The sequence below is a fragment of the Echeneis naucrates genome, chromosome 12 (genome assembly GCF_900963305.1).
Source record: "Echeneis naucrates chromosome 12, fEcheNa1.1, whole genome shotgun sequence".
NCBI lineage: Eukaryota > Metazoa > Chordata > Actinopteri > Carangiformes > Echeneidae > Echeneis > Echeneis naucrates.
Genome location: NC_042522.1, coordinates 18273143 through 18289402, shown reverse-complemented (window position 1 = coordinate 18289402; position 16260 = coordinate 18273143). Strand labels below are relative to the sequence as shown.

Genomic DNA, 16260 nt, shown 5'->3' with positions numbered 1-16260 from the left:
TGTTTTTCCCCCCAAAAAAGTATTTAATGCTAAGATGAAAACCAGAGATGGCCAAACCACTTTTTCTTCTTCTTCTTCTTCTTGTTTTTTTCTCGACAGTATCCGGCTGACTGTCCTCCTCAGGTCACTGCTGGAGCAGGCAGAGCTTGTAAAAAGGAACTGTTCAAACCAAAGACTTTACCTCAGCGTGGTGGTTTTGGGGGTAAATGATCTGCTGCTGCCATGTGTGTGACCAGGAGCCGCGTTTTGGCCAGCGCACTATTTTTTACTGCACTTCTGGGATTATGCTTAAATTTTCATATGGAACAGGAAGGAGAGTTAATGTTACATTATGAGCCCGGCTCGGCCCGAGCTGCTGCAAATCTAAAACAGGTGATCTAACTCGGAGTCTGCGTGTGCTCCCTGAGTCCAGGTCAGGTTCAAATGTGCCACTGGTGCATAACTGGGAAAGAGTCTGAAATTAAAGGTTCCCATTTAGACCTCACATGTCCACTGTGTGTGTGTGTGTGTGTGCACTCTAACGTCTTCTCCACGCCGGCCCTGAAGTGCTCATTTTCTTTTAAAGTCGCTGTGGGAGACGATATTTACACCGCTTGTTTTCATTCGGATTCAGCTGAGGCTAATATGAAGCTCAGCAGTCTCAAAAATACCGTCCTGATCTGTCTGACTCAAAGGGCTGGAACTTAATTTTGGCTGCAGTCGACCTGCAGAATGCATTTTCAGCACAGAGCGAGGACGGCGGACTGCATCCTCCATCTCTCACACAGCGCTGAGGATCTTTGACTGAACTAAGCAGTTAGACAGTTTGAGCCGATCAGAAGACAGAAAATAATAAAAGTGAGCGAATAAAACCCAAGAAAAGTTCAGTAAATATTCTCCATATGGATCCATAATGAACGCACAAATAGAAGCAAAAAGGAAACACAACCTCAACATCTCAACCTTGTAATGACAGCTGATCGGTTTCTCTGACTGACGTTTATCATTTCAGGCCTGGAACAAAAACACCTGACGAGAATGGAGGTGACGGAAATATCATTTAACTTTAATCAAAAAGAGTTCCAGCTCCTGCGATTTGGACTTGGCCAAATTTTCGATTGTACGTTAAACGGTACGGTGTCAGAAATGTGTTCAGTCTGCTTTGATCAGGGGGAAATTCCTCTCCTGAAGGTTCCCCGCCGCTCTCTGCTGCTGGTCACGTGACCGTCGGGGATGAGATGGGATGGTAATGGCATTATCCCGCTATTCTACCTCCTCCTGCCTCCTTCGGTCCTTTAGGGCAAAGGCATAAATATAGATGAGTGATCCCTTCCCGTCTCACAGTAAACAAACAAACACAACGTTTGTGACGTTGGTTGGTTTCCATCCTATTTTCCTTTTGTCAGAGTTCAGTTTACACAAAAACACAACCTTTACCTTCTTCCTTTTTACACTGCAGCTCATATGTTGGCAAGGTGTGTGTGTGTGTGTGTGTGAGAGAGAGAGCACATGCCTGACCTCTGACCTGTGGACATGAGTCCTCCCTCCATCAGCTCATTCCCTCGGGTTTGATGGACAGGGCGTGCTGAGGAGGAGAACCCGGCGAGCGCTCTCGGAGGAAAGATATTGATGAGCTGGTGAGATCAAAGAGGAGATGGTTTGGACAGGCGCGGCAGGTTTTCATGGTTGATGGTCGGCCGTTCACAGACGCCCAAGGACGGAGCAGAGAGTTCATTTGTCTCTGCCGCAGGAGTTCTTGACGCCTTTGGCTTTGAAGGTCCGGGTCTCTCACGTGCACAGATGGACGCCGACGGCTCCTCCTGTCAACAACAGCCATGAAAAGATCCCTCATAAAGCCATTTAAGCGTTTTGTCCTCCGTCACTTCAGCTTAGAAGGAACCAGAAGGCCGGCCAGCCAGCCCAACCCAAACCGGACACACCACCACATTACAACAGACTTCTTAATTTAGGAAGGAGCAGAAACCTTCAGCCGAAACATCTGGCAGGAGGAGTCCCACAAGAACAACCAAATGTTGTTTGTACCAAAACAAATATAGACCGAAAACAGGAGCTCGGCTGTGCAGCCACTTTGGAGCTAAAAAAAGAAGCCCGGAGATTTGGTTGAAATCCTGACGCAGCTGATGCCAACAGTAAATCTTAAAAAGGATCAGGATCTTTATATGATAGCTCTTTATTCAGCTGTGCCAGATCAGGGGAAAGGGGCCGTGTTGTTTCAGGTACAGGTGAGACGTGATGTACGACGGAGTGAGTTCACACACCGGGGCAACTTGTTTTACCTGCTGTCAGATCACGGGGGTAACAAAATAGCAGCAAAAGTGCAATTAGGTGTATATTTTTAACCACCTTTCTAAGAGCTTTGAAGGAAAAGTGGGTAAAAGTTGAACTTTTTCTGCCGGACGCCCCGAGGTCGTCTCATCAAAGCTCTTTGCATCAGCACGCCTGAGAAGACGTTCCATGCAAATCCAAAGGTCCTCTGAACACCTTAAAAATGAAACATTGGCGTAAGAGCTCAGGTCTTTACTCATAAGTCACTTTTTAAGAGTTAACGTACTGCCTCAGTAAGAGTACAGAACTTTTATCAGCCAGATGTACTTAAAGAATCAAAGTAAAAGTGTTGGTGATACAATAAATTTCAATGATTCACACCGTCTGTGCAGCTTTTCCCTTTTGGAGGTGATGCTCAGCGTAAATTCCTTCAGAGGCGGGATACGAATACTGACCCTCCTCAGACGATTAACGGAAGAGGAAAGATGATCAGTTTTCTTATTTTTCGAACGATATTGTCGACCTTCGACGCAAATGATGATCTAAAAAGTGAGAATTTATGGAATCGTGTGAGGACGGGACAATAAGTCTTCCGATCTACCTGTGGAAACGTTTTAAGGCGGACTGAATCAGGTCCCGCTTCTCTAACTGCTACACTGATCGTATTTCACAGCTACTTTATTAGATTTATTTTTCATTCGGGCCAAGTTTCTCTTCTCGTGTTCACTCCTCCTCCTCCTTTCCTCCTCTTCGTCAATATTCTCCAAACGTGCTTCTTGTGTTACACCAGAACTTGAAATTAGCACGCGCCGCTGTTTGAGCAGGCCGAGATGATTCGACAACACAACAACACAAAGCCGTCTTTGTTCATGTGTTGCTCTTGTGTTTGCGGACACGCCTTAAAATTGACAAGTCAGCACAGAGGTGCATGTCATGAGTCAGAGAGATGCTGCGTGATGCATGAAAACTGCCCGCATGTTGGATCACTAGAAATAACACATTCATTCCTCCACAACGTGCCAAACATGAGGTCCAAGCGAAGCCTGCACATGAAAATTTCCAATACCACAACAACTGGAACGGGACCGACGGGGAATGAGTGTTATTTCTCAGAAACTGAGCACACAGAAGGAAACTAGTGTAAACAGCAAATTAAGCCCAGGACTACAACTAAGACCAAGGTTAAACTCAAACAAAACAAACCTCAGAAATGTTTTGCCTCAAACTGAAGAATATTTAGCATTGAGTTACATGGAAGGCAGTTGTTATCGAGCCCCCACGCTGGACTTTATAAAATGTTTCCATTTAAGGTTTCGGTGAGTTTACTCCACGTTGTGAGAGATTATTAGACAGAGGTAAATACAGGATTGGGTTGTATGGCTATTATGGACCATAATGTGGTTTGGCTTTGATTTGAAAGCTGATGCCAAGCAGTCCGTTTGGTGAAATTAAAATATTATTTCCCAGTTTAGTTTTAATTTTGTTTTGTTTTTTTCATTATTGGCTGGATCATCTTGAAATTTTGTTAAGATTTGAACCCTAATTTACCTCGGTAATTCCTTTAATCTGAAATGGTGGATCATTGGATCTAACATCTTTTAAATGTGCTTTATTTCAGTTTCCTCTCTCTTTGAATGGAGGAGCTAATATCTGAGCTCATCAAGAGCTTCAGCCATTAGTGAATAAAAAAACCCAACAAGGATTCAGAATACGGTCAGCTGAGACTCACTGCGGATAAATAATATCAAAGAACCGAGCTGGTTAGCATGACAGAGGCTAGCATTGGTGGAGATCTGATGAATTTAACGTAAACTTTATTTACCACGATTCCAGCTCTGATTGGCCGTTATGTTCGTTTCCACTGAGCTGTTTTTCAGCATGAAACGGATGAAATATTGTTTGCGAGCTCAACAAACTAAAGATAAATCAAAGAAGCTCAGTTCAATTTCAGTTCAGCAGTTTTGTCCTGTTTCTCAACAAGCGCCTGCAGCGGCTGCTTTCTAGAAATGCTCACCTTTGTAGGTCAGAGCTCGGTCCTCAGGCGACGGCAGAGCAATTTGAACCGGTTCAGACAGGAACCTGCTCAGGATGAAGGCCTTCAGAGAATCCTTCCTGCTGCTGCTGATGATGATGATGATGTGTGGTCATATTGCGTGTTGCTGGTTTTGTCCTTAAAGAAACAGAGAAAAAAAAAAAAAAAAAGGTTATCAGGTCACAAAAAAAAAAAAAGAACTGGACTGACCTTAAACCGGTTCGTGGAAAAGAAAAGTTCTGGTCGTCCTGTTTAACACTGCAGACTTAGAAAGCGATTAAAGCACCAAAATACGAAAATGAAGAAAAGCCACTTAAGCTCATAAAATTGAATTCCATTTACTTTACACATATATTAAAAAGAGGAGTTATAAGTCACACTTTCATTTATTCAGGCTTCATTATTATTCTGACGCTCACACTTGTTGTCCCCACAAACTGACTGATGGATGTCTGCTCAATTAATAAAATTGCTTGCAGGCAGATCGTTTTGTCTCTGCAGACTCTTTTTCATTGTAACGACGGAGCGGAGATATTGCACCATAAAGCAGGATGACTTATTCCTCCATAAAACATTTTGTTACCTTGGAACATAATAGCAGAATAGATCTTAAAGAGGGTTCACGTTGCCGTCAAAGTGTCCGTCTATTACACACAGATTCACCTTTTCCTCGCCCACACTGAAGGACGTGGGGGCCATGAAACGGTGACGGACTCGGCTCCGTGGCGAAGCCCCGAGCTTCTCTGGACTGCGACCGCAGCCCCATCATCATTTGTCCTCATTAGCTTGCTGTCATTTATTAGTTGTGGACAGATGGAGCAGAAGAGGCTAAATCGCAGCGTAATTCATCGGTGATGGATTTCATAATGTCCTCCGGCCCTTTAAGTACGCCGTACGCGGAACACGCCGGCCGCCGTCCAGCCAAATGACGACACACATCGAGCACAATATTATCGAGCCTCATCTACAAAGCGAGAAAAGCTCTTGGCTTTACTCCACCAGCCTAAGTGATTGGCTATTGATTCTTCCTACACTTAATCCACTTACCTGCCGTCTTTGCTGCTGACAGAGGACAGCAGGAGGAAACAGGAAGAAGGAGCGTCGTGGAAAGGTGACCCGGCTACCTGCTCAGCCACAACACATACACCGCCGCGAGCAACACTCCGTTTCCTGAGGGCGACACGGGCGCTTTCTAAAAGTCTCCCGTCCGAGACAAAGCAGTGATCACAGATCCCAAATGAGGCCTTTGGGAACGACGACAGATGTTAACCTCAGACATCCTGATCCGTCACACGCAAAACTGATCGGGCAGATTAATGGGAGAAATATTCAAGTTTCTAAATTCCTGAAGTGAATCTGAAGATGCTGGCTGGATTGACAGAAAGAATCCAGTAGCGCCCAGCTCAGCCGTGACGTCGGGAGTTTGTCTGATCATGAAGGGAAGCAGTGAAAACGGACGTTATCACAGTTAATGTTGCACCGTCCAGTTTTATAAATCCTGCTCTGGCAGATAAGACGCAGAAGCACCTGTTTAGGAAATATTTAGAGGAATACGGCCCTGTTCAAACAAACGAGATAACATATGTAGATACCGCAGCTGATAAAAGGTGCAGACCTCCAGGTCCTGAATGAAAACATGTTTGAAAGAGGTCGCAGAGCACGGTTTGACCCTTCCTCGTCACGTCTTTGGCGGCATGAAGGGAAACATCTTCACGGTGTGTGTGATTGGGTGGCTTTTGGCCTCTCCTCTGCCTGCCAGCGCCCTCTGAGGCTTTGATCTAGTCCTCGGCGCTTCGATCTGGGACTCAGCTGTGGGAAAGAACAGCGGGACTTAACAGGACGGAGCCTGGGAGATAGCAGGTGCCGAAGCCGTGACCTTCCCATCCCAGGCCAGCATTCCTGCCTGTCAGAGCCAGCGGCTCTGTGCATGCACCGTCTCCAGCCACACCATCTGGAGCTGTTTGTCCTGCTGCGCAGCGTTCAAACCGAAGAGCGTCCGAAACACTTCAAGCACTCGTCGACGACACCACGGTACCACAGCAGCTTTGATTAAGGGCGATAAACCCTCGGAGAGCTGCTACGCTAATCCTCACACCTCCCAGCTGCAAAGTAAATACACCAACATCAAGCGGCTTTAAGTTCAGAGCTGCTGAACAACGCCGGGATCGAGGCCAGGAGCGAAGCCACAGGTGTCTGCGGGTTCAAACTCCAACACTGCCAACTTCGACACGTTGATGCCTTTTTAAAGTTTTCCCGTCTTTTTGACGATGCACGCTTAAGGTTGCGAGCACCTCATCTCACTCAGCTGTTTTGTTATGCAATCATCTACTTGCTGAGAAGAAACACCAGCGGCTTCTCTCACCGTCTGTAGCTTCCATTTTGGAAGTGCAGAATCCCGGAGAAGTGGAGAAATCTGTTCCCCATCCTCTCCACACCTCTTATCATAAGCAGCTCCCCGTCTCGGCAGGCCGACGGACTGAGTAATGGCCGTGTCACATATTCGCTCAAATGCACATGGCACACGTCAGGAAGACTAATATTATCCACTCAGCTAATAAAGTCAACATCGGGGAATAAGAGAGTTGAACAGTACTTTTCCGCCGTGTTCGTTTTCCTGTAAACAGTCTGACTGACATGACTGAAGACCTGGTCTCACCTGCTCACTCTACATTTATTCCAATGGACTCATCTTCGTTAGTGGATTCCCTCGAGGAGCAAAAGCAAACGGAGCAAGTTCTCCAAATCAAGCTCAACTTTGACCTTCCAAATTTACACTGTTGACTCATAACTAAGGCCTCCTCAGTACAAACACTATAACAAGCTGACTGTAGCGCCATTTGTGCAGAGCAGCCACCACGGGCTCGTCAGGTCGCTCCGTCAGCCTGAGCTCCATCACATCCTTTGCAGGAAGAGAAGGAAGCCTGTTGGCTGTAAGATTAAACTTCCAATTTTCCATCCGTGGCGGTTCTCTCATCAAAATGGTCTTCTGAGAGAGAATCGTGGAATGTTGCGACTGGCTAGCTGCAGCTAACTCAAATTTAGCTTTTAGCAAAAGACAACTGCAAGAATAGCCACTACGTTGCCAAGCTGCAACTTTCTGAATTCGTCATTAAGATGGCTGAGAAAATAACATGACTCAAAGATAAAGACTAATCAAGCCATGACATCTTTAAGACCCCCCCCCTTTGTTTGTTTGTTTAATGAGGTATCATCGGCGTATATGTGCACATCAAGGCCTGCAGATCTGTTGCTCACTCAGAGCTGTCGAGCCTGAACTCCATCACCCCCCTCCTGTCTCCTTGTCGCCTTCAGCTCTGCAGGTTCGGACTAATGTAATCACAGAGCTGTGCAGTCGGGCCAGCACGGCAGACAGAAGCCCGGCCAGACGTACAGGTATTCTAAACTGGTTACATTAGACCAAACAGCCCATCTGTCTCCCTCTGTAATTGGACACTGTGGATTAGAAGGAGACGGCGGCTTTTCCCAGCCAAGTGGGCTAGTTACTGTTTATTTGGAATTAATTACCAAGGAGAGTGGAAACCTCGCAGCGCCCCAGGAGTGAATCCAGACACTTGAGGCCTGGATGAGACGAAGGAGCGCGGCCGTACACCGACTCTATGGCAACAAAGCCGGGACAGTTGTTGGGGGAAGAAAACAAAGATGTTTGACGGCGATCGAGTCAGAGCAGCTGACAATTATTGTGTTTGAATGCCAGATGATGCCAGAGGGCGGACGGGGGGGTGGATGTGGAACAAAAGCTTCCACAGGCTTCTCAGATTCAGTCACCCAGATGAATAGATGTCTTCAGCGGAGGTAACGGGTATCCTGGTGGGACGCCATTATCCGAGGGGCGGGTTAAAGGGCATCTATCTCCTAAAGTCTGTGAGAACAGAGCATCGAACTTCACGTTTCATCACTCAAGTGTGTGTTGAGCTCTTTTCCTCTCACTGTAATCGGCCTGTAAATGACTGGAGGAGCATTTCGATCCGAATCCATGAACACAGTCTCTCTTTAAAAGCCGTTCTTTTTATTGTATCTACTTTAAAAATAAAATGTTGGTGAAGGGCTGTATCACTGCATTTTTTTCACTATGCTAAAATTCAGTTTGCATGCAGTGAAATAAATGTACAAGTGAGACAACGCAATAAATTAGCATATAATTACATTTGAAAAAAAAATTAGTAACAGTGTACCAACATTAATACCGAATATAAAATATATGCAACTGATCACATGATGCTTTTCATTTCTCTTGCACTTTAGGTACAGGTAATAGCAATGTGACATTCAAACATCCAAGTTCACAGCAATGAGTACCAGTTTGATTGATTTCACTTCTTTTTCTGGAGGCTCCACGTGTCCTGCAGCTAGTAGATGAGTAAGTCCAAAGGGATTTCAAACCCCACCGTCCTTGTTCCCCCCTGACTGCCTCGCTGAACGGTTTGGTGATCACTAAAGTCTGCTCGCCATCGTCATACTGAAGGTGGCTACGAATAAAGTAGCAGCAGCAAAATTAGAAATTAGTTGTTAACAGCTTTCGATGAGATCCTCGATGTTCCTTTGTCGCCACCTCGACGCCAGCAGAAATGTCACCTGGGTGAAAGGGATCAGTTACAACTGGGCGAGTGTCCATTTTGTTGGTAGAATAAAAAAAAAAAAACAACAAAAAAACAAACAAAACAAAACACGGTTAACATTGAAAAAAATTCCCAGTGTGAGGTATAAACAGATACAAACAAAACAATGTCATGACCAGCATTTTACCAACAGAGATATTGACAGGATATCATTTCATATTGTTTGGATCCAGCCTCTCTGGACATTTGGGGGGGGGGGGGGGGTTGGATGGAAGCACCCACTGAGTAGCACCAGAAACCTTCAGACCGGAGCAGGAGGAAGAGAAGAGGTAAACAGTACTCCATGGAAATAAAACATACAAACAAAAAGGAGAGCACCGATGATGATGAGAACAAAAGAAGGATGGGGGGATTTATCTGAAGTACGAGGGAACGCGGTCTGGCCACAAATCCACAATATTTGACTCTGGCTCCTTATTTAAAGGAATAGTCAGACATTTTGGGAAAAAGCTGAGTCGTTCTGTTGTAGAGACTCAAATGGGAAGATGGATACCACTGTGTGTCTGTGTGTGTGTGTGTGTGAAACGCACAAAAGCAGTATGCAGTTGGTGAAGCTCGCCTGAACCTGGACCTGACGTTACGCAGACCTTGTTTCTTTTTTTTTTTAAGTACCTGCTGTTTCCTGCTGTGAACAACTCATTTATTAAACATCTGATGAGTGAAGACTTCAGCTCCTGAACGGCCACACAACACTCCGAGTGTCTCACACGATGAGCGACGAAATTTGGCTATTTATCTGATCTGTTTGGGCCAACTGCACTTGAAAAAGTCGAGATGAAACGGAAGATTGAATAGTTTTATCCTGAGAGACCAGAACGTGATCAGAGATACTCCGGCTGGTCTAAACTCGTCTTCACACGTTACACCGCCGCTGACTGATGACGCCATGACCGCAGTTTAAAGGTGATGTTATTTCCTGTTCAGGGAAGGAAGCGGCTCAACTCAACATGTTGAATATAAGACGTTTGGCACATTCATGTCACTCCGTTTGAACCGTAACTACCAGCAGGCTGAGTGGGCAGGAAAAAAAAAAAAACAACCCCCACGAACGTCGGTCTTCTCTGGTGCGGAGAGGAGAACAGACGTCGTGAAAGTCTGCTGCTAATAAAATAAAAGAAGCTAATTGTGGGCAGATTGGCTGTTAGCGCCGCAGCTAACCAGCATGTGATGCTGCATGAACACTTCCAGGTCAGCTTCTTCTTCTTCTTCTTCTTCTCCTCTCAACATCACATGAAGGATTTTTTTAAATACTTTTTTGCCCTCTGTTTCCAGTCTTTATCCTAACTGCCCCCTCTCTGTATTATTTAATGCTGAATAATGAGAGAGGTGTCGAACTTCTCGTCGTTTTCCAAACTGTTCCCTCATCTCACCCTTATCGCTCGCTGCTGAAACACGAAAACGTCTTGCTGGGAAGAGATCGAGAAACTCTCCAGAATAAATGCTCCTTCAAAATGAATCCTTCAACAGTGAACTGAGCGCTCCGGGGATGACGTTTGGAACAAATAGGCCAGTTTGGTATCAGTGTTTGATGAGGCCCAGGCGCCGTCTGAAAATATCCTGATACTACTCTGGACTGATACTAGGTGGACTTTCATTGGACTATCTGGAACTAAGGCACAAACAAACCTACAACCACGTGATATTTTCTGCTCTGGGATTAACGTTATATATAATATACAAATCCTTACAGTATATAAGGGTTTAACGTATGTTACAGTATGTAATATTTTCATTCCAGCACAGAGACATTGAAAAGTCAATCACATTACATTCCCTTCCGTGACAGTAGGCTACTATCTGACAAATTAAAAAAAAAAAAACATGATGAGAGGACAAAATCTCAGCTCTGTTTGGAATTGTACAATAAATATACAGTACACTGACGGGGATTCTTTGTCATATTTGAGCGGTAAATTGTAAAATAATCGTATTTACAGGGAAAAAGTGCACCGAAGCCAAGAGTCTGCCTGCCAATAGCACCATCACAGTCAGGAGTCCGACACTCCCGTCCCCCTCTCCGGGTGAGGAGTCCTCCCCTCCCGTCTGTCCATCTCCGGGGTACATCCTCTGCGAGCGATGTGTCCAGCACTTTGGATTCATAAAAACAACAAACAACGGAGGAAGACTAACAATGATATCAATAATTATTATTATAATAAAAATAACATCACCAACAAATAATCTTCCAAGTTCCACTTCACAGAAGTGAAATTTAAAAAAAAAAAAAAATAATAATAATAATAGTTTGTGTCAGCGTTATGAGCTGAGCAGTGGTTTGGATTCCACCATAATGGAGGGCAGGAGGATCAAACAGGGAAATCCTTACGTCTCTCTCGTATCGCTTTCTCCAGCAAACTCCTTCTTCTGCTGCTCCAGAGTTTTGTTTTCCAGTCCGCCAACGTTTTCTTCCTCTCTGCTTTTCAGTGCTGCTGCGTCGGCCCCCCCTTCCATCGTGCTCCTGTGCTCCAGCGGTCAGTGGCCCTGGCAGGTCTTGCAGCACATCTGTCTGAAGTAGGCCCGGCTGCAGAACTTGAACTTCAGCACCAGCGGGCAGTAGGCCACTTTGTTTACATCTTTGCATTCTGGAGAGAGACACGAAGAAACGGGAGCTGCGTTCAGTTTGACATGCTTTACATCAACATTTATTTTATTTTATTTTTTAAATGTTTGCGTGTTTTGTCATGAGCGCGAGGTGAACTCATGTTTCTGCAGCCTGAATCTGACAGAGTGCAGTTCGCTGCTGTTTTGTCGTATTACAAATGAATGATACACACAGTTAACTATGTGACACCATCTCATGACGCCGCGCTGCAGAAGATCCTTTAACATCACTTCTTGTCCTGGAGTGGTTTTTTTTTTTTCCTACAGCCCTTAAAAGACTCTTCTGAACATCTGGATGAAAAATTTAAGTTTCCAAAGATGAGACTTTGCGTTTCCTCCACAACAGAGGACTGAACATCCTGCTGCAGCAGAACTCACGTCAAAACAGCACGTTCAGTTTGTAGGTTTGGGATGATTCACGACAGCCCGCAATCTGATACGAAAACATTTTATAACTCACATTACTGCCAACAGTCCCCGTTTTCTCTTTTAGGAAACTACATTTTATGTTTTTAAGCATTTGTAAAGTTGACAGATGCTCTGCAGTAAATACTGATGCTGCCTTTTTTTATACACAAAGTAATATAATGAATATTTGTCTTGTATTTTCATCTTTGATTGGGAGACAGCTGGAACGAACGTCAGGCGTGTATTCGTTGTAGAACGATCCTCTGTGACGATAGAGGAGCGGCGCAAACTGGTGCAGCTCTCTCAGGTCCTGACGGAGTAAAACTCTGCAACTATACTTGGACGCAGAGACCGGGACTGAGACGGATCCTGGCCTGGTTCACTAACTGGGCCGTCTGCCATCCCTACGACACACACACAAACTGCTGGATGCCGGACAGCCAGTGCTCTAAATGCCTTATCACGATCAGAGTGTCTTCCCTTATTAGGCCTTGGCTCCTGCCTGCACAGAGCCAAATGAAATGAGACGTTGCCTCACTGCTATCCGTAAAGGAACAATTAGCCTACAGCTAATCCCATTAGCCAGCCTGTAAACGCTGCTCACGTTTTCCATTCAGCCTAATCGAAAGGCCCTTCTCGATGCATCTGAATAGCCATCCATCATGTGTAAGTGTATATGGAGGGTTGAGCTGTTTCGCTTTGACCAGGAGCCAGCCTCAGTGGAAAGATTAATGTAGCTGGCAGAGTGTAGAGGAGTGTTTCATCCAGGCGTTTAGGTCATCGTAGAACAGTAAAGATGAAGACAGAGACAGTTTGTGGCAGCTCCAGTCGATGCACAAACCCTGAAGTCTTACCGTCGCCGTTGGAGATGGGGGTGGCGTCGCACTTGCTCTCGCACTGCTGCATGTTGGTGGGTCGGAGGGACTCGGCGCACTCGCTCGACGGCTGCCCGGTGTACGACAGGCACTGGACCGTCCTCATCTGCTGGCCCAGGCCGCACTGCGCCGAACACTGCCAGAGGAAACACCAGAGTTAAGAATCACCGCACAACCTGATCCCATCCAGCGACCGCCGGGACGCAGCAGCAGCCCAGGCCACTGTTGCTCACATGGCTTTTGTTTTTCCTGCACGAAAAAGGAAAACGAACCTCAGAAATCATCTCAGACTATTAAACAGGAGAGGAGCAATTAGTTTGTGAAGTTACGGAAATCACACCTGCCAGTGCATCATCTGTTAAATTCAGACTTCTCATCTGTTGATTTTCAATTATGTAGTTCAGCTTTATTCTTTTTAAAATCCTTCATTGCTGCTGGAAGAGTCATGAGACTACATGTTGGTCCCTCCACAGTCTGAGAAATCTGCTGCATTCAGGGGTAATAATGCTCTAATTTTTTGGAACCACATTTCCCATAATTTTGAGGCTTTGGGAATGTAAACAGGAAGTATAATGTTGCAGTGGAATCAGTGAGTTATGCTGCGGGTTACAACTTGAGCCCACCTTTTTTTTTTTTTTTTTTTTTCCTTCCAAGCCTATATTTGGCAAAGCGCCACCATCAAGAGGCAGCCGCATCAGTTATTATCCTGTTTGCAATCCACTACAGAAGAAGAAGAAGAAGGAGGCAACTTCAACTTCAGGCGAGTTGTGGAGTTATTGCGATCATCTTTTTCGATGACATCAAAGCAGATTTATGGATGTTTTTTCGAAACGGACATTAGAGAAGATGATATCACTTGGAAGTGTAAGTCACATTAAATTTAGAAATGTGTGAGTGTTGAGATTTGACTGAGTTATGGCTCTGAGGTAATGTTGCAGCAATCAGGCGCTGCGGGATTTTAAAGCACCTTAATTGCCTCCATGAGGACGTGAAGGTGTTCAGGCCAAATCAACACAACAATAAACAAACACTAGAACTACAGAAGGTGTAAAGAAACACCACAAAAAGAAGCAGTAAATGAGCACGCTCTGGACAGCACGATTGCTTGTTAGTGTGTTTCTACTCATCATTTGTGAAATCTAATAAAAGGGAATGATGTAAACTGTAAATCAGTTTTTTTTACATATATCTTGACCATCATCATCATCATCATGACCTTCCAAGGTTTTGTGATATGTGATGATCTGATATGGTTTGTTTTATTTTAAAACTTTTCTTTTTGTGACGCACTTATCGGCATCTTAGTCGGAAAAATCTTGAGAGCAGTAAATGTCTGCTGATGTCTTTGCTTCGTCTGATTTTCTCAGAGAAGAAGCGAAGGCTCGATTTGATGGACTCATCTTGACTGCAGAAGAAGTTGTTGCGCTGAGGCCAAAATGTGCACCTGCATTCCTCCACTTGACTTTCTATCGACGTGCCAGTTGAAATAAAAACTTAGGTTGGGTCTTTGGATGGTCATTAAATTGTTTTGCAGAAGAATAAAAAAAAAGATAAGAACAAGAAAAAGCAAAACAAACAAACAGAGACCACAAACATGACTGCAGAAAGTGCCAACACACCTTCGGCAAAACACAAACCTCAAATAAACCTACAAAATGAATCTACTCTGGAGAAAATGAGAAACAACACACCTGTCAGCCATCACTGTGTGTGTGTGTGTGTGTGTCTGCGGCCGCCTCCCGCTGACAACAGAACTACCAGGCTTTCTGTCACCTTCACTGATCCTCCCGGGCTGCTTCAGATCACCGAGTCTGCATGTCATCCCTTCCCAATTAGAGCGTCTTTATTAGGAGCTGCTGGCAGCCATGACAGATGGCGTACGTCAGTGGAGTGACTTAAGTGGGATTTGAACCGGTGACCTTTTGGCCCTGCGAGAGAGCGGCAGAGCGTTCTGTAGCTGGCTGAAATCTGCTCTTCGGACCGGAGCGACCGGAGCTCACAGCTCCCAGCACACACACACACACACACACATCTGCAGTGCATATGCTGCGTCAGAGCTGCTGCAGCTGTTGCTCGAACCTCCGCTCAGCGTGGCGAGGAGCCTGCTCTTTGATGGAGAGCGCCGAGGTTATCGCTCAGCTCCGCTTTGTTTACGACGCTGGGTGAACTGTAAAAGTGTGTTACTGATGTTTGCTGATGCACATGTGGCCGTCGTAAGAAGAGGAAGCCGAGGGGGGGGTGGGGGGGGGGGGTGCTGCCATCTAGACTGCCTGACTCTTGACCTTTGATCCTCTGAACTCACGTCCTGTCCTTCCAAACATCAGAGCTCCGCTGTTTAAAAAAATTCCACTTTTACACCAAATTATCAACAAAATCCGACAACATAGCGAGCTGCTCTTTCAGAATCGACTCTCCAGCTCTCTCTCGTTCCCTCTGACGCACGTTTCTCTGGCGTCGGCCCACGAACATGAGTCAGCTGTGTTGCTGAGCACACTAAGTCACGTCAGGGTGAACCCGGCCTTCCTCTAAACTGTGTTCCTGGAAGTGATAGAGAGGCCTGCGCTGAGGCAGAGATAAACTTCAAACAGCCAGGAGGATATTACTGCCACCCATCACCTCCCCTCCTCTCTCCGCATGCCATCTAGGTGTAAATTACATTAACCATTCACCAACACTTGGGATTTATCTGTGCATCTTTTTGTCTTTTTGAACGGCCGAGCTGTCCTTTTAAAGGATTCGCCGCCGGTGGTGCCGTCCTACCTGACCCCATTCGCCGGGGATCCAGCGTGGAGGAGGACAGCGGCCCAAACTGCAGCGGATTCGGACCGGAGGCTTGTTGTGGCTCGGGCACTGAGCGGGGGGGAACGTCTTCGTCAGGTCGCTGCTCTTACACAAGGCGATGCGGTGCTTGTAGCCGGGGCCGCATTTGGGCGTGCACTAAAGAGGGAGGAAGGAGGAGGAGGGGGGGGGTAAGACGACGAAGGAGAGGATCGCCACAGCACAACAAGCTGAACGCCGTCGTACCTCGGACCAGTCCAGGGTGACCCACTTCGGCGGGCAGGACTGGTTGTTGCAGGACTCGCGCTCGATAGGTCGGTGAGTCAGACAGTGAGTGTCCTCCAGCGTCTCTTCCTCAGCGGGGCCGATCTTCCTGATGCACAGGACGGTCCTCGTCCTTATCCCGCCGTCACACGTCTTCCCACACTCCGACCAGTCGCCGATAAACCACCTGGAGGAGAGAGAGGCCAGTCAGAGCAGAAATCACACGAGGGGCTTTGGGTTCAAGTGATTTTATCAAATATAAATCACCATCATAATCTATACTTTGTATTCGGGTCAGCTTTTTCTCATTTTTATAAAGTTTGGTTTCGTCTTTTAAATGAAAGCTGTAAAGTTAAAGTTTCCTAAAGATGCTGCTATAGCAACATTCAAAACTGCCCTT

General features: G+C 45.9%; 1 protein-coding gene across 2 annotated transcripts in view; it reads right to left on the bottom strand.

The window, feature by feature from the left end:
* Window positions 1-9983: 9983 nt before the first annotated feature.
* Window positions 9984-16260, bottom strand: part of adamts6 (ADAM metallopeptidase with thrombospondin type 1 motif, 6) — a 51417-nt gene continuing 45140 nt past the window's right edge. The window contains exons 23-27 of one of the 2 annotated variants that reach the window (XR_003841352.1): window positions 15843-16047; window positions 15579-15755; window positions 12798-12954; window positions 11261-11516; window positions 9984-11022 (exon numbers count right to left, since the gene is read on the bottom strand). Coding sequence is in view for 1 of the 2 variants with exons in the window: in XM_029516370.1 (XP_029372230.1) it covers window positions 11407-11516; window positions 12798-12954; window positions 15579-15755; window positions 15843-16047 (649 nt within the window). In the remaining variant the exon portion in view is untranslated. Of the gene's footprint in view, window positions 11517-12797; window positions 12955-15578; window positions 15756-15842; window positions 16048-16260 lie in introns of both variants that reach the window. The other variant, XM_029516370.1, reaches the window with a different exon arrangement.